We start from the raw sequence: 17,774 nt of genomic DNA, 5'->3' as shown, positions 1-17,774 counted from the left end.
CACTGCGGTCAGAAATCAACCCCATTCATAAAACACAGGCCTGGGAACTGTTCCGAGGTGCAGAAGCTAATCATCTCCACCAGAGGTCGCTATTTCTCCAACCGACAGGAAAGACACCGCAGCTGCACAGGCGTGCAATCCGATAGACAGGACCTGTTTAGGGAGTCCAGCAGCCGTCTCTGTGAGTCTATTTTTAAATCGATACCGGTGATGCATTGATTTGGAGGCGGTGTATCACATTGTGAATTTTAACCAGAATATGGAAGAATAGGCAAGCGGTGTTTTAATAAATCGCACTGAGAACGAGCAGCTCGCCCTGTTAGTTCAATTAAAGGGGCACTCCCACCGGCGATACTGCTTTCGTCTCCCTCTCCCAAAGGCCTTGAAAGGCTAACAGAACCGTAGAGAAGGGGGAAGATATTTTGGACAATGAAGGATTTGAAACAGAAAAAAAAAGTATTCAGAAAAGTCGGTAAAAAAATTAAGAAATGTTGAGACTAAATAAAAAAAAAAGATATAGCAAATCAAAGAAAGCAGTGATCAATACGATAAACATTACTCAGAATAACTGAATTAGAGCCCTGATCGGCTTGAACTGAACCCTGAAATGTGTTCTATCCCTCCCTCCCTCTCTCTCTCTCTCTCCCCCTCTCCTCCCTCCATCTCTCTCTCTCTCTCTCTCTCTCTCCCTCCATATCTCTCTCCCCCCTCTCCATCTCTCCATCCCTCTCTCTCTCTCTCTCTCTCTCTCTCTCTCTCTCCTCTCCCCCTCTCTCCATCTCTCTCTCTCTCTCTCTCTCTCCCTCCATATCTCTCTCCCCCCCTCTCCATCTCTCTCTCTCTCTCTCCCTCTCTCTCTCTCTCTCTCTCTCTCCCCCTCTCCATCTCTCCATATCTCTCTCTCTCTCTCCCCCTCTCCATCTCTCCATCTCTCTCTCTCTCTCCCCTCAGTAGAGAGAGGGAGAGTCGGGGAGGATATATCTCTCTTCTCTTCGCCATCTATCCATCTCTCTCTCTCTCTCTCTCTCTCCCTCTCCATCCCTCTCTCTCTCTCTCTCTCTCTCTCCCCCTCTCCAATCTCTCTCCATATCTCTCTCTCTCTCCCCCTCTCCATCTCTCCATATCTCTCTCTCTCTCTCTCCCCCTCTCCATCCCTCCATCTCTCTCTCTCCCCCTCTCCATCTCTCCATATCTCTCTCTCTCTCTCTCCCCTCTCCATCCCTCCATCTCTCTCTCTCCCTCCCTCTCCATCTCTCCATATCTCTCTCTCTCTCTCCCCCTCTCCATCTCTCCATATCTCTCTGGAAATAATCCCATTTGTGTGATTTACAGTCGCGGAAATCATTGCACGGTTATCGACTTTTTCTCATTGTAGTTGAAGTTTCACAGATCGCTGGATTTTGCACAGATGTCCTGATAACGATAACGAGACTGACTGACCAGCGACACGGACACATTACAGCGCTGAGCGTCCCTGGACCGCGACGTGCGCTAGGACCCGTGGAGAGCTGCCCAGCCCTGCGTCGGATAAGCGACAGCTGCTGCTCTGAGGACCACAGCTCAGTTCATAGCTTTGAATTCTCCTGCGAGGAACGCTACTGTGGAAGATGGCAGCGAACAGGGTCGGAAGACGGTACCAGAACAAGGTACACTCGCCGAACCGGGGGGTCAGGGAACAGGGGCTGAGGGTGAGGCGGGCGAGAGTGACGGTCAAATACGACAGAAAGGAGCTGCAGAAGCGCCTGGATGTGGAGAAGTGGATCGACGATAGCTTGGACGAGCTGTATGCTGGAAGGGTAAGAGAGGATCCTGGACGGTAGAGGCTGCGCGCTGCCACACCCGTACTGGGAGTGTAGCGTGGTACCTTGGGAAGACAGTCTGAAACAACGCGGTTTATTTAGCAGTGCTAGTGTGGCTCTTGCTGACTTGCATCGTAATCTTTTTTTATTGCAAATCATCCCCTTTCCTCCAAAAGGCCTTATAATTAATCGTTTTCAATGGAGACACGTGTAATCATTATGCATGGGTGTCTTTGTAATTATAGCTGTGCTCACAGAGAAGTGTGTATGAGTAGGGTTTATATACCAGGATCGCCCACTATAGTTGAAATGTCGTCTTGAATTGTGTTTCATTGCTTCAGTTGTTTTTGAAGATGCTTGTCTTGCACAGGGGTATCTGTATACAGTGTGTGTGTTTTCTATTAAGATCATAGTAAGCCAGGTAACGTTGAGCATTGCAATGTCTCCAGTAGCGCACACGCTGCCACGGGCAGACTGGGTGGTCCAGTTAACTGAACAGAAGACCCTGGTTAAGGAGGCAGCCTTTGCATTGGGTCCGCACCTCACACGGGACTAGTAAGGGACCAGTGTCCTGCACCCTTGCAAAGACGCGGCGTTGTAAATCGACCGTGTTAACAGCGCCACCTCTTATTCCAAAACCAGACTCTAATTGGAATGGGGGTCGGTTTTTCATTTCTTGAGGGGTGTGTGCGTCTCCCTATCTATCCGTGTGTGTGTGTCGCTGTCTATCCCTGTGTGTGTATGTGTGTGTCGCTGTCTATCCGTGTGTGTCGCTGTCTATCCCTGTGTGTGTATGTGTGTGTCGCTGTCTATCCGTGTGTGTCGCTGTCTATCCCTGTGTGTGTATGTGTGTGTCGCTGTCTATAGCGCACGTTACCAATGACCAACACCAGAGCAAGCACATGAGAGCCTGGTATATAAAAGATCCCGGTGGTTACTATAAAAGATATGCAAGGTGCAACTTTATAAAATATATTGACATTTTAGAATAAACAAATTAACAATAATGTAGCGTCTACGTTAGTTTTTGTTCCAGTATTATGCGCCACGCTAGACCGTTCGACATCATGCAGCGCGACATTAGCGGTCTAGCAAAAAAATTTGCGCTTTTCGCGAAGGGATGGGCAATTGTTCCTGGGATGGATCTCTCTGCGGACGAAGTTCATGAACACGATAATACTAGTATAACCCTGGGCACAAAATTTGTGTCCACGTTGATTTGGGTGCGGGGGGTTAGTCTGGGGTGGTGTGACTGGTATCACCTGGCACCCGCGGAACAGAACCTCGACGAGGTGGTCCGATATAATCTTTGTGGGCAAGGCAAGAGTGCCATTCAACAAAAACCCCCCCCCCCGTACCACGTAGGGAGAGTCAGAGAAGGTAGTTGGTTTGAGTGAAGACGCTTGTTTCTACGTCTGCGCGGGGATATCTCCGACAGCCTTCACAAGGAATATATCACATAAGTAACTTTGTTTATTTGGAATGTTCCCAGTGTTTTAGATCATGCCACTTCACCTCGTACGCCATTCCATGAATTTATAACTGTACATTTTTTTTTTTAATTATTGAAAAATAGGCAGATGCAATCAGACAAGCATAAGACTCGGTGCGATCTGGCAAGCTGTAGTAGCGTCGCGCTGTAAGCGCCAGATCGTTTTTAAACGCAGAAACAGCGCTTCCTACCCGTTAACAAGGACCCAACACTAGAGAGAAGCCTGGCTTCAAGTACTTGTTCTATTATTATCACTATTGAGACACGTGTTTTAAACACAGTGCAACCCCCCCACCAGCAGACCCCACCACACTGACCATAGTGACCGCTGGGCTCCTTGGCTTGGAGCTCCAGCCAGGCTATATTAGGGAAACCACCCGTTCCGTTCTCACGGTAAGTTTTTTTTGGGGGGGGGCATGGGCATGCTCGCAGTCTCGGTCCATCAACAAAACAGCACTTCTGCGACGAAGAAGGCAGACGCGACCGTATAAGGCTGTCTGAAGTGTTCCTTAGTGATAAGGGTATTAATTGGATTGGGGGGGGGGGGGGGGGGGGGGGGGCAGACAGTCTTTGGAATAACAAACTCCAGGACGCGTTTCCCAGCATGTGGGGGTGGTGGCTGGAGGGTGGTTTGTTTTGTTATTTTGCTGTAAATATTTTTGTGTGCGTTTGCCTGGGCATTGTACTGTAGCGATTGGGAACGTGTTTCAAACGGCACGCCACCTCTCCTAGATGGCAGTTTTGCTCCATGGTTTTCCCATCCCATGGATAGACTCTGCATTTACCACAGTTTACCTGGATTGCAAGTTTATTAATACGCTTTACCAGACCTCTCTGTGCTTTGCAATGCTTCCCTATGCTTTACCAGACCTCTCTTTGCTTTGCAATGCTTCCCTATGCTTTACCACACCTCTCTTTGCTTTACAATGCTTCCCTATGCTTTACCAGACCTCTCTGTGCTTTACAATGCTTCCCTATGCTTTACCAGACCTCTCTGTGCTTTACAATGCTTCCCTATGCTTTACCAGACCTCTCTGTGCTTTACAATGCTTCCCTATGCTTTACCAGACCTCTCTGTGCTTTACAGTGCTTTCACTGTGCTTTATTACAACAAGTGATGCTGAGCACATGTATAAGCATGCGTGTGATGGACACCCTTGATCGCATGCATGCCTTCTACCACCCCTTCCCTGTGGTCTGGGTTTCAGTAGTGGATTAAGAGATAAAACTGAAGATTTTAAATGAGACTGTGTGACCCCCGAGCTGACACCCCGCCCTCCATGCAATGTTGTCTTGAGAAATGTTACTGTAGTCCAGCCATGCTCTCACCCCTCCCTATTGATCGCAGTGGAGCGGGCTGTGTTTTCACTGCCATTGTGTCTGAGGTATCAAGGCTATCAAGTGACATACAGGTCAGATAGCAGAGCTTGGATTGTCTTCATCTATGTTTCTGTGATGAACTATCCCCCCCCAAGAGAATTCCCCATCAATCAATCGGAGATCCATTAGCGCCCCCCCCCCCCCCCCCCCCCAGGCTAATTGTGTCCCTTGTTCCTTACTGGAAAAGGACAGGTTCGATTGGCATACATAGTCATTTTAATAGCATAGTGACTGATAATGCACATTAATGTACAGCCCAATGGGAATTGAATTCGTTTGATTCCCAAGCTTGGCAGAAGCAGAACGAATAAGCAGTTATAATCGGTCCCCGTGTGAAGAGGCTTGGGGGGGTCCAGGGTTAAAGAAAGGGCTTTCCTACCAGGAGGTTCCTGGTTCTAATCCCAGCCCCTGACTCGCTGTGTGTGACCCTGAGCAAGTCACTTCACCTCCTTGTGCTCCGTCCTTCGGGTGAGATGCCAAACAATCGAGGTCCTATTGGAAGTGACTCTGCAGCAGCAGCAGTTGTTGATGATGCAGAGTTCACCCTCCTAGTCTCTGCAAGTCGCTTTGGATAAAAGCGTCTGCTAAAGGAATAATTTATGAGAAGGCTTTAATAGGTATGGAAGATCTATGCCTTTTAAAGAAGATTTATTTATTTTTTTCTTCGTGTTCTTATCCGATAACAGATCGGTCCAGTGCGGTTGCAGCCAGCCAGCGTACGGCAGAGTAGGGTTGTGTAACCCTGCGATCTTGTTTGATTTCCAGGAATCAGAGATGCCTGAAGAAGTGAACATCGATGGCTTATTAGATCTGCTGAGTGACCAGGAGCGAGGACAGAAACTGCAGGTAAGCACAGCAGACGCAGCACAGCACAGCACAGCAGAGCAGAGCACAGCACAGCAGAGCACACACTCCACCAAACACCCTGTGCACAAGGGATGAGATGCATGCACACACACACACACTGACACAGAACTGTACCACATTCAATGAATGCACATGGATGGGAATAAGTCCCTTGTTCCATAGCGGTTTGATCCATTCCTGGTTTCACTAGGAGTTTAACAAGACACACCTGAGCTTGTTCCCTAAACACACTGGGGGCTGGTCAAGCTGGTAGTAAAACCTGGACTGGATCACACTGCTGTGCAACAGGAGTCTTATTTCCACACCTGCTGATCGGGGCAGACAGGTTCCAGCAGACCCCTTCCCTCCCCAATTCTGATACACTCAAGAACTCAGGCTAGAGAATGTCCTGACCAAGTTTCATCACACATTGAAAAGGAAAATACACTTCTAGGACTATAACACAACCAGTGGTAGAATATTCATGATTTAAGAAACGTCTACTTTGACATTTTAGAGTTTTATCGTGACGTTGAGACAGACGCCTGGCTGATAGATGAATTGCGCAGGCAGACAGGCAGACGGATTCCATCTTGGTTCCAATACAATGTGTCCTTTTTGTGGTTTAGAACAGCCCAGCTGATTTCCACAAAGCTGTCTGGAAATATTATTCAGTGGATATTTCTTAAATAAATAAATATATATATATTTTTGTATTATCTCTGTTTTTCTCCAGGATATTCTCCATCTGTGCAGCAACAACACGGAGGTGAGTGTGGGCGAGTTTTGTTTCTCCTCGTTAGAACTTCGTATTTCAAACAGGAATATATAGCTGTGATCAAGAGTTTTGCATCACCCTGTGGAGTGAAATTCTTCTGAATGAAAGCTGCTGAACAATGTAGCGCTGATATAATGAATTACACACCCCTGTGCTGTCTTCCACGTACTCAACGACAAACTGACAGGAAAAAAAAGACATTTTAATTTGAAAATCTAACATGAAGTACTGTACAGCTATTATGGCTTCTGGTAGACTTTTTTTTCTTTTTGCGATTTATCATTGTGTAGTTTCTTTTTGATTTTACATGAGAATTATTTGTGTGTGCATTTTTTTTAGATATATAAATTGTATGTATATTTATTTATTTTTTTAAATTCTCAATCGCTCAGCAAAACTTTTGCAATAGACTAATTTTATAAACTGCTTTAAAAATACTGTTCTAGAGATTTTCTTTTTTAAATTCTGGTGATGAGGGAGGGAGCGCTCCTGTCATCTCCTCTCCCATTCCATCTGCATTCTGTAACGAACCAGGAAAGGTCTGTTCAAGATTGGAATGAACTCGTAGCTGCAATGAAGGAATTTCACAGGTTTGGAATCAGAAGGCAATCGAAGGAATTGTAGTTCAGAGAAGTTTGATCAGAAAGAGAGATGTGGCTTTTCGTGTTAAGATATGGGATTGCGCATTACATTGCATTACATTGCAGTACAATCCTGTACAGAAATATTACAAAGTCAGTGAGGTCTGAGAGAGTGGTTTGTTTGTTTGTTTTTTTTTTTTTTTTTTTTTTTTTTAAGTGTTTCATCGCCTGTAATGAGACATTAGAAGGAAAAAAAAACCTGTAAACAGAATTTAGGTATCCTTAAACTGCAAAACAAGATTGCAAAAGTCTACTGGAAGCTATTAATAGTATTACAGTAATATTTCATGTTAGATTTCGAAATGTCATTGTTTCTAATTTTTGTCTTTGCATATATGCGGAAATCTACAAAGCGGGGTGCAATTCAGTATGTCAGCTAACGCCGTTCGGCAGGTTTCATTCATCCTGAAGCAAAGTGTGTTTATTCTACAGGGCAGGGGGGGATGCAAAGCTGCTGGCCGTAGCTGTGTGCAGCCAGCTGTGGATGAAAGTCATCTACAGGCTGCGTATACATAATCAGAAATATGTCTCAGTTTTATTGGTTTTAGAAGATTTGTCTTGGAGCGTGTGTAACACTACGCAGGAAAACCAGGCAGGAGCACAGAAAAATCTCAATCGTTTAACAGTGATGTTTAAATTGTTAGTTTTCCTGTTTAGAGACAGATGGAGAGAGGGGGTGCTCTGTAGACATCAGAGGAGAAAGGGGTAGGGTCTGTAGGAGTCAGAGTCGACAAGTAGAGCACTTCAAGCCTGTCCCCCCCCCCGCCCCCCCCCCCCCCCAGCACAGCACGTGTTCAAGTCAAACAACATGTCGCACGAGCGAGGTTCTCGTACAGCCACAATTAGATTGGATTATTGCTTGGGGCGTGCTGAGCTGCATTCCTCCCCGGTCGTGTTATTATTGGTGTACTGTAAATATTAATGCAATACACCAGAGGGGGGTTGGGGGGGGGGAGGCACGATGACCAACTCGCTTTCTCGTGCGAGTGAAACCTGATAAATATTATTCTTTTGTAAATGTTTGTTTATACAGAAAGTAAATCCATTCGTTCATTTTCAGTGTGTGTAAGTAATTGTATGGCTAATCGTTCTTAACCCTCTCTTTTACTTCTCCAGCCCTTTATCAAGGAACTGATCCTAAAACTCCATGGACTTCAGAAACGGGAAGAACTTCACAAAAATGGAATGGAGCCCCACCACTAGGGGACAGAGTTCCTCAAAAGCTACGGGTGTGAGCCAAGCACAGCCTGGCTGCAAATCCTCACACCCTGTGTACATTCTCAGCCAGAGCCCTTGCTGCAACGTGGAGCCAATCGCAGTTTTTGATTGGTGCAATTGACCACATGAGGCCAGTTCTGGTCTGTTATTGGCTGAATGTAAAGCGTGTAAATCTGCTTATCTATTGGAATAATGCATCACACTGCTGGTCTATTTTAACGATCCGGTGCTGAAGTATGGTCTGTATACATTTTAGTAGGACTCTATGTAATGCTGCTTGGGTGATTTTTATTAGCTTTTTAAAAATGCAATAAAAGATGATGTTTCATGAGGGTGGTAATAAGATTCGCCACAGTTTAGTGTCTGAAGTGAGGTGGGGATTTCTGCTATCAGACCAGGGGGGGTTTATAAAGATTTTTTTTTCGTCTGTAGCCCCCCCCCCCCCCCCCCCCCCCCCCTTAAAAAAAATTTGAAGAGGGTTTTTAACGAAAGAAAGTATTCTAATAGTGTTCAAAGTCCACCAAAGTCAATTAATCACATGGCTTTATGTAACTATATTGTTTTGGACAATTTTATAATGTTTTGTATAGATTTTTATTTTTTTTTAAATATTAGTCTTATTATCCTGCTGCCTTTTTATGATTTACATATTTTTTTTATATTTATACTAATAAAAATTAGGATTTGGCACTGCATTTTTTTTTTTTTTTTTTATAAAAGTGCATCAAGCAAACTGCTCTCCTCTCCCATCTTTATGAAATGTGATTTTTTTTTTTTTTCCCCCTTGCACACAGCGAGTGTCTCTTGCTGAATGAAAATTAACTGCAGAATTTCTCTATTTCCACACTTAGTTATGGATAAAACACACTAATAATGCATACATTCATGCACCAGACTACAAATCAATTGAGGGGGTATTCTGAAACTCTGGAGTAGTTGTTGGTACTGTAGTTAGACTCAACTGTGAATTCTCATTAATATTTGTAAAATACAATTTACAGTTTGAGCTGTTATTTTGACTGTAAAGAAGGGCGGGGGGGGAGCAGTTTGCAATAATAAAAAACGAAGTGTTAAATTAACCAGTACAATATAATGCTTGAGTTGCAGAGTCACACTGATATAACGAAGACTGTGGGATTGTTGTCAATGGCATCCCATTGCTTTTTCCAGTGCAGTGGGCAGTTGCTTCAAACACAGTCAGTTTCTCCCTGCAGTGTCTGTGATTATAGAGAAGCAGCTTGACACTTGCCTAGTTAAGGGGAAATGCATCCTTACTTAGTTCTTCTGAGGCTCTTGTGGTAAGGGGAAACCAATGAAGATCTGGAACTGGGTGTTACAATGGTTTTATGATTTTTTTTTTTTAATGGACTTCTGTGACTTTTGTTTGCACTTGTTGTGTAGCAACAATACAAGTTCCTTCTAAATAAATGACTCTTATTCCACAAACTCTCTCTACCTGTTTCCTTGTTCCTTGAGAAGTGTACCAGGGTGTTTGTGCACGTCATTCCACACAGACTTTTCTCAAGGTTATGCACCTTACCCTGGTTTACCAGACCTCTCTGTGCTTTACAATGCTTCCCTATGCTTTACCAGACGTCTCTGTGCTTTACAATGCTTCCCTATGCTTTACCAGACCTCTCTGTGCTTTGCAATGCTTCCCTATGCTTTACCAGATGTCTCTGTGCTTTACAATGCTTCCCTATGCTTTACCAGACCTCTCTGTGGCTTTGCAATGCTTCCCTATGCTTTACCAGACCTCTCTGTGCTTTACAATGCTTCCCTATGCTTTACCAGACCTCTCTGTGCTTTACAATGCTTCCCTATGCTTTACCAGACCTCTCTGTGCTTTACAATGCTTCCCTATGCTTTACCAGACCTCTCTGTGCTTTACAATGCTTCCCTATGCTTTACCAGACCTCTCTGTGCTTTACAATGCTTCCCTATGCTTTACCAGACCTCTCTGTGCTTTACAATGCTTCCCTGTGCTTTACCAGACCTCTGTGCTTTACAATGCTTCCCTATGCTTCACCAGACCTCTCTGTGCTTTACAATGCTTCCCTATGCTTTACCATACCTCTCTGTGCTTTACAATGCTTGCCAATGTCAATGTTTCCTTTAATGACATGTCCTTGATCACGCTCTGCCAGCGTCTCCGGTATCTGAAAACAGTTTGACGCATTTTCAGGTCTGACAGCATTCCAAAGCAGCCCCGACTCCGCGTCTCAATGTCCAACAGCTAAAACCCGTTGTAAAAATTCACCAGGTTAGAGTTTATCCACCGCCATTCCTCCTTGGTTACGCTACGCATTTAGCTTATCGTGGTTTGGCACAAGTGGGCATGGCCAATAATGACGTGGCTATAGATCAATCGATTTCTACTAGGAACCGGTCCAGCTGGAGGGGCCGAATGGCAGCTCATCGTGCAGAACTTCATTGTGTTCTTAAATTTGTATCATCCAGAACTATTAAACGTTCTCTAGCGCCATTTAGAGCTAGTGAAAGAACCATAATCATATATTCGTGAACTGTATGTTCATATAGGCTTTAGCTGAACTCATCCAGAATCTACAAAGCCAAGGGCTACGAATGACAGTATCGGTACAAACAACGACACCTGTGCCTTCTGCCAGTCCTGTTCTCAATTCAACGCTTGTCGTCTTTCTATTCCTGAAGGATATTGTCTTCAAGTCTCGCTCATTCATGTTAGTCAGCTTTTTGGGTCTTCCAGTCCCGGGTTTGTCAATTACAGATGATGCTTCTCTGTATTTGTTGATTATACTTCGGATACCATGCCTTGAAAATCAAGAGATGCGAGCGATTCCACTCAATGTGTTTCCTTTGTGCAAGTCAAGGTTGTTATAATGTCAATAATTACATTTTTAGAATCACCAGTACGAGTATTACGTCTCATCTTGTTACGTTGAACAGATATATGTCTATATATATATATATATATATATATAATATATATATATATAGAGAGAGAGAGAGAGAGAGAGAGAAGAGAGAGAGAGAGAGAGAGAGAGAGAGAGATAGAATCGATAATAATATTATTATAATGAATTAGAAATTTACTCTGATTATACGTTATAGATTTGAATTGTGTTTATATATTGCTTGATTTGGTTGCCGAATCTACAAATAGAAAATATGTTGTCGGGTTTCTTTCGTGGACAGGCCAGTTTTACACCAAATGAACGTCTGTCGGGTTGGTCAAATAAATTATTTACAGCTTTTTCTGTCCGCGCCTTCTACTTTATAATCTAACCTTACCTTACCCAACATGGGTGCTAGTGTCGGTACGAAAGCCTCTTCCCCTAACGCCTGCCTAGCCACTGTATCACTACATGCAGCAGCAGTAGGTAGATGACAGGTCAAACTCCGTTTTAGCTCGAGTCCAAAGATAACCATAATTATATAGTTAAAGAGAAATTTTAAATAACAGCTAGATGCCAGTTCAAAAAACTCAAAAAAAAAATTATTACAAAGCAGCCTGTCCTCAAATGAGGACAGCGTCCTTTAATGGGTTGAAAGGGGTTGCCCTCGCCCACGCCCTGCATAACAAAATGCTGAAATAGCTAACTAGCTGTAGTACACGTCAGTGGCCACTTGATGTCACTGTTGTACCAAAAAAAAAAAAAAAAAAAAAAAAAACCTTCGAGAAATACTGCAATAATGGACTGGAGGGGTTTTCTGTAAGTGTTAGCAATACTGTATAACAAAAAACAACGTTTGGGGGAATTCCGATTTTTCTTATGTTTCCTTTTCATCTTCTTACAGGTTAAGTCCATAACCTCCTGCTGCTGCTGGTCGTTGCTCCTTAATGCCAGTTTCGTTAAGGACGAGGGAGGAACCTTTAGGGAAACAAACTGGAGAGCCAACCAGGTCTGCTTTGTTTGTGGAGGAACATTAAAATTAAAATTACACACTAAGAAATTTACCTAAAGTCATCTTAATATTACCACTGACTCTGGCTTGCTTGTTCTAGCCAAGCAAACGCACCCACACTCGAAGAGCGCGCTTTTAGCTTCATGGCTCCGACTCTCTGGAACTCTCTCCCAGCTTTGGTGTGTGCAGCTCCCACAGTTGCTCGCTTCAAATCAACTCAAGACCCACTTGTTCTCTCTTGCTTTCAATGCTATTTAAGCCTGGTATATGTTACTAGCTGCTGTCTAAATTTGCTACTTCAGGTTTTTCACTCCATCTTATTTGTGTGATTCTGTATCAATGTTTATAATTCACATCCTAGCCTTATATTGAATGCAATATGGCTGTATCTGCATTGTTTATCACTGTTTTGTATTGAATGTACTATGCCCTGTATTTCACTGTATTTAATGTATTATGCATTGTTCCTTACTATCTTGTAAAGCACTTTGTGACGGTGGTCCACTATGAAATGCACTATATAAAATAAAGATTGATAGATACTACTACTACTACTAATGATAATATTAGTCAGCACTTGGTCGTGTTAATCTTTGCATGGTCACACTAATTATTAACGATGCTGGCTATGCTAAACCTTACCCCAGCAATTAGTAATCCAGTCGTGCCAAAGCAACAAAACAAACAAACAGTCTCAGGAGAGCTGACGAGCAGTCTCCTGATCAGAATAATACGCTGTAGCAAGGATATTTACAGAACGGTACACCAGATAATGAGGACAGAGTCTCCTGGGAGAGAAGTAGATGATTACTGACCTTTGACACATCAGCTTCTTTTTATAAAACAAAGGAAAAAACTTTCTTCTTCAAGGATGTGGACTTGTTGCATAAAAGATTTCTTTGAGATTTGATAGCAGGGATCTAATCTGTGTGAAACTGAGATTGTTTTGGAGATGTTGCTATTATTATTATTATTATTATTATTATTATTATTATTATTATTATTATTATTATTATTATTGTGTTCCTACCCCCTTTTGTGGTTTAGTCAGCATTTTTAAGTGTGGGGATGTGTGAAAATTCTGACATTCTGCAGTTACAACTCTCATCCACCCAGAGGCACTGTGTGCTATGGGAAAATCCCATTCAATAAAATTCCCTGGCCTTTACAATATTTCTGTAATCACAAAAGGAACAGAAAAAGGACCATGTAAAAAAAACTAGTCTATTTTTTATTTAGTTAAGGAAACCCACAGACACAAAAAAAGATGTTTCTCCCCTATTCACATTGAGGTGAAATGTATACAGTACAATTTATTACAACACAACACAATACAAAGCTGTCAGAACCCAGATAACGCAACCTTTTAACATTACAAAAACTGAGACTGCTATCATTTGCTACATCATACAGACAGAACAACATCCTTTTCAAGCTCCCCCCACCCAAAAAAAAAAATAAAGAACTTTTTAAAAAGTGCTCCTAAGTTTTCCTTTCCAGGTTTACAGATTTATATTTTGTTTACAACATTTAATTTTGTTTCACAGCTCAGATGAAAGCAGAAGCACACAGAGATAAGCACGCTGCACTTCCCCTTACCCACCACTAGATGTCACTATAAGCATGATCGTCGTGGATGCAACCTGCAGGTGATGGGAGCCAGCAACAAACGCCTTTAATAAATACTTATATATAATACACAATACACAACAGAAAACTGTTAACAGGGTTTTTTTTTGTTTTGTTATGTGATTAAAAACACTAATGCTGAGTTTGTCAAGCGAAAAGACAATTTTCGATCATTCACCCCCCAAAGGGGAGGTTCGGATGTCCCGTCTACAGTTCCCGTTGCCCGTCCCGCAACTTATAGGCGTCCATAATCCTCAGTACGTCTTCCAGGATGGACGGTCCCAGGTCCAGATCCATCCCGAAGACAGACTCTGACTTGGGGACGCCGGCGGGCTCTCTGATCTCGCTCAGCAGGTCCTCGTTGCTGAGGCCTGCGTCCGAGTCGAGACTCAGCCCCCTGCTGGGGCCCAAGGGCCCATAGCGGGAGCAGCCTGCCCCCATCTCCTCGGAGCCGGAGGAGGAACTCTCGGAGAGCGAGCCGGAGGAGGCCAGCAGGTGTCCGAAACCAGCCGGGTAGCTCAGCTCCTCGTCTCCACGGAAGCAGACCCCAGTCTCCGCAGAGTGGCTCACCGACATGCACCTCTGGCCTGGGCAATCGCCCAGGTGCAGCCTGGGAGGCTTGGGCGGAGGCTGCTCCTGTCCAAAGGCGGGCAGGGAGACGGCGCTCTTGAGCAGGGAGCCACTGTGGTTCTTTTTCCTGGCCGGGAACCCGTCTCTGAGGGTCCTGCCCTGGGCTGCCTCCTCGCTGGCCCTCCTGCCCGTCTCTGGAAGCAGATCCAGCTTGCCCTTCATGAAGCTCACATCCCCAAACATGTCCTCCTCCCCTGCTGGCCCCACGTGGGCACTGTGACGGAAATCACCCAGAGGGGGGCTGATCATATCACCGGACAGGACATCCCGCAGCTTCAGTTTCTTGCCCTGCTTTGGGGTGGAGGTTTTCAAGTAGATTGGGATCTTAGCCGGCATCTTCTTGGTTTTGACGCTGTTACCCAGAATTGTTTTTTTTTTATTTTGTGTGGGTGTTTTTTTCCCCACTGGAATCAGATCCCAGCCTTCCCGTAGATTAAGTTCTTCCCTTAAAAAGTCAAAAATAGAGATAAGCTGAGCTCTACTAGCTAGACCTCTTTAGCAGAAAGGAAATCTGGTTGTGAGACTAATCAATTAATGTTGATCTTTATAACTAGCATCAGAAAGAACCAGCCTCCCATTAATTTGTAAGCAGTGCTAGGCAGCGGAATTGATTCAACCACTGTGGATATTATATATTATAATATTTATGAGCACAATTGTACTGATTTAATGAATCTGATCCTGAAATGGAAGCAGGAACTACACTTTGCTAAACTTCCCTTCATAAGGGACTCCAGCGAGGCAATTGTGTGCAGTGATCCTTAGGAAAACAAATGTGGAAGACCCCCCTTTTCCCCCACTGGGAATAATCCCTTCTTTCATCTGGCGCTCCGATTGCTCCTCGCAGGGAAGGGTGAAGGTCGGGATCTCATGGAATGTGGCAGGGGAATGTAGTTCGAAGGTTCCTGCCGATCAAAGGAGAGAGAGTCAGAGAGAGTTTTTCCACAAGAAAAAAAAAAAATACTACAAATTGTACCGAGCTTGCAAACGAAAACTAGGTGTATTAAACCACTAGGTAGCAAATTATTTTTTTCTTTAAAAAAACAAAAATTAGAACACAAGCTGTATTTATTTATTCATGTAATTTGATAGTTTAATTACATAACAGGTAGTTTGAAATGGCTCCAAAAAATTCTATAGCAGCCTGGTCTCAAGTGAGGACACTGACCCTTTATCGGCTAAGGAGACAGCAGTTAAAATGACGATTCAATAGACAATGGCCCTATTTTGTATCCAAATATGAGTTTTCACTGAGCCTAATTTGCACCACAGTGTAAGTCCTATTCTCCTTCAAGCTGTTTGTTGAGGGTGGAATCCAAAGAGGAATCAAGGAACAGATAGAGAGAGAGAGAGAGACAAGGTTCTGCAAAGTGTGGGAATGAACTCTGACCGTTCCCTTTATAGATGCTAAGCCTCTTACTTCTGCGTCCAAATCCTTTCTGTCCACAACCAAAAAACGGGGTTGTAAGCAGGGATGGGAATCAGACTCCTGTCGCACAGCAGATTTACCCAGTCCAGGTTTTGCTACCAGCTTGATCAGCCCCAGTGTGTCTAGGCAACAAGCTCAGGTGCGTCTGATTAAACTCAGAGTGAAGGAACAGAGCAAAGTGCTATGCAATGGGAGTCTTCCTTCTGTTCCTGGTATTTGTCTTCTGACATGCAAGTCTGTAATCAGAGTTGGTTTCTCGTGAATAAATAAGTTTGACGTTTACTAAAACTGTTCTTTCCCATTGAGAGAAAAAAAAACAACGACTGATAATAACATTGTAATTCTGTAGAAGATGTATTCACTAAGTAACTGCGATATAAACACCCACTAATTGGAGACACTGTCTCTTTTGAAGCTTCAAAACTGCATGCAAAGGGGATTAATAGAGTCGCCAGTAAGATCTATAAACCAGTTTCCCTAAATACGTTGCATTTCAAACAACTATCGCGGCTTTAGGTTATATAAAAAAAAAAAGATAGATAGATGGAAACAATCATTTCTTCTGTTTTGTTAATCTCAGGGTTTTTAACACGCTTGATCATGTTGCACTTCTCCGTACACACCACTAGATGTCACTAAAATCAGCCTGTCACTTATATAACAATAGTACTCACTAAGCCCCACGATTTATTTCACCGCAATATTATATAAATTCCTATCCTAACTTTTTAAAGACAAATCAATCAGACAGCACGTGTTCCTCAATTCGCTATATCAACATGTCAGAAACAAATTTAAAAAGCGAACGAGCCATTGCTGATTTTTTAAATTGTATTTATTTATTTTTTTAACAAAGTCTGGTTGATTATTAATATTTATTTATGTATTTTTTTTTTTTTTGTATGTACAAAAAGTAAAACTGATGTTATAAATCTGCAACACGCGTCTTATTGAATACATCCATGAACGGACTATAAAAAGTAATTTAATCGGTTTACCCCGGGCTCCGTGCCCTCTGCTCTAACCTCGTATTGTGACGACTGTAACCGAATTATGGGTATTAACAATCTATTCTCTGCAACATAATCAACACATTGATCACATAACTTACTGTAGATGTACTGTCATGTACTGTATAAATATATATATATATATATATATATATATATATATATATATATAAATATACTATATATATATATATATTATATATCATATAGAAAGTTATCTGATCATTTGTTATAACCATTATTATCTATATATCTATCTATCTATTATAGAGATAGATAGATAGATAGATAGATAGATAGATAGATATACTTAAACAGTCCCTCTAGTCACTATATTGACTTTCGGCGTAATTTAATTTATGGCAACTTGCAAAAAATTACATGCGTGGCGCACTAGTAAATTGTATATATATGCAAAAGTTTCTTGCGGTAAAGAAAAACAAATCTTTTTGTTTAGAGCCTTATGTCGGATGATGTTGAATGTGAAATAATAATAATAATAATAATAATAATAATAATAATAATAATAATAATAATTTAGCAAGTTCCTATTCAATTTTTAATACAAGAAAAAAAGTTGGACTATATAGCTGCTGTAAATACTATAAGGAGAAGAATAAAATAAATAAATATATATATATATACCAATATATGTCTTACTGGACGTTCAGAAAAGTTTTGGTATAATGCATTCTCTCTCTCACGCGTCTTGCAATAGCGACAGGACAGACTAGAACGCTTAACTGAGTGTCGGGAGAGTCAGGGAGTGACAGCGATGACAAGGAAAAGGGACGAGGGGGGGCATACGAGTTCATGAAAAAATCTGACGTAAGAGCCGCTCACATCTGTCATAATTGTGTGTGTGTGCGTGTGGCAGTATGTGTGTGTCTCAGTGTCTGTGTATGTGTGTCTGTATGTGTGTGTGTGTGTTTCTCAGTGTGTTTGTGTGTCTCAGTGTCTGTGTGTGTGTGTGTGTGTTTCTCAGTGTGTGTGTGTGTGTGTCTCAGTGTGTCTGTGTGTGTGTGTGTGTGTGT

The 17,774-nt window shown here is 42.7% G+C and overlaps 2 protein-coding genes across 4 annotated transcripts in view; one reads left to right on the top strand and one right to left on the bottom strand.

Moving 5' to 3' along the window:
* Positions 1-1,464: 1,464 nt before the first annotated feature.
* Positions 1,465-8,563, top strand: LOC121304960 (protein phosphatase 1 regulatory subunit 14A-like). Its single transcript, XM_041236412.1, has 4 exons — positions 1,465-1,796; positions 5,437-5,517; positions 6,254-6,286; positions 8,053-8,563. Exons 1-4 carry the CDS (start codon positions 1,608-1,610, stop codon positions 8,137-8,139), a joined length of 390 nt encoding a protein of 129 aa, XP_041092346.1. The 5' UTR covers positions 1,465-1,607; the 3' UTR covers positions 8,140-8,563.
* Positions 8,564-13,274: 4,711 nt separating this feature from the next.
* Positions 13,275-17,774, bottom strand: part of LOC121304817 (cdc42 effector protein 2-like) — a 10,559-nt gene continuing 6,059 nt past the window's right edge. The window contains exons 1-2 of one of the 3 annotated variants that reach the window (XM_041236218.1): positions 17,386-17,488; positions 13,275-15,206 (exon numbers count right to left, since the gene is read on the bottom strand). In XM_041236218.1, the coding sequence (XP_041092152.1) occupies positions 13,879-14,637 (759 nt within the window). In that variant the 5' untranslated portion in view covers positions 14,638-15,206; positions 17,386-17,488 and the 3' untranslated portion in view covers positions 13,275-13,878. Of the gene's footprint in view, positions 15,207-17,385; positions 17,489-17,774 lie in introns of those variants that run through there. The other 2 variants (XM_041236219.1, XM_041236220.1) reach the window with 2 other exon arrangements.

The sequence above is a fragment of the Polyodon spathula genome, chromosome 40 (genome assembly GCF_017654505.1).
Source record: "Polyodon spathula isolate WHYD16114869_AA chromosome 40, ASM1765450v1, whole genome shotgun sequence".
Classification (NCBI taxonomy): Eukaryota; Metazoa; Chordata; class Actinopteri; order Acipenseriformes; family Polyodontidae; genus Polyodon; species Polyodon spathula.
Note: the sequence above shows the minus strand (reverse complement) of the source record. Positions and strands in the feature narration are given on the sequence as shown.

What these genes read in the sequence shown, in the direction of transcription:
- LOC121304960 (XM_041236412.1), top strand. Translation starts at nt 1,608, where the DNA reads ATGGCAGCGAACAGGGTCGGAAGACGGTACCAGAACAAGGTACACTCG. An exon ending in AGCGAGGACAGAAACTGCAG is followed by an intron (nt 5,518 to 6,253) that starts GTAAGCACAGCA and finishes GTTTTTCTCCAG; the next exon opens with GATATTCTCCATCTGTGCAG. An exon ending in TGTGCAGCAACAACACGGAG is followed by an intron (nt 6,287 to 8,052) that starts GTGAGTGTGGGC and finishes TTACTTCTCCAG; the next exon opens with CCCTTTATCAAGGAACTGAT.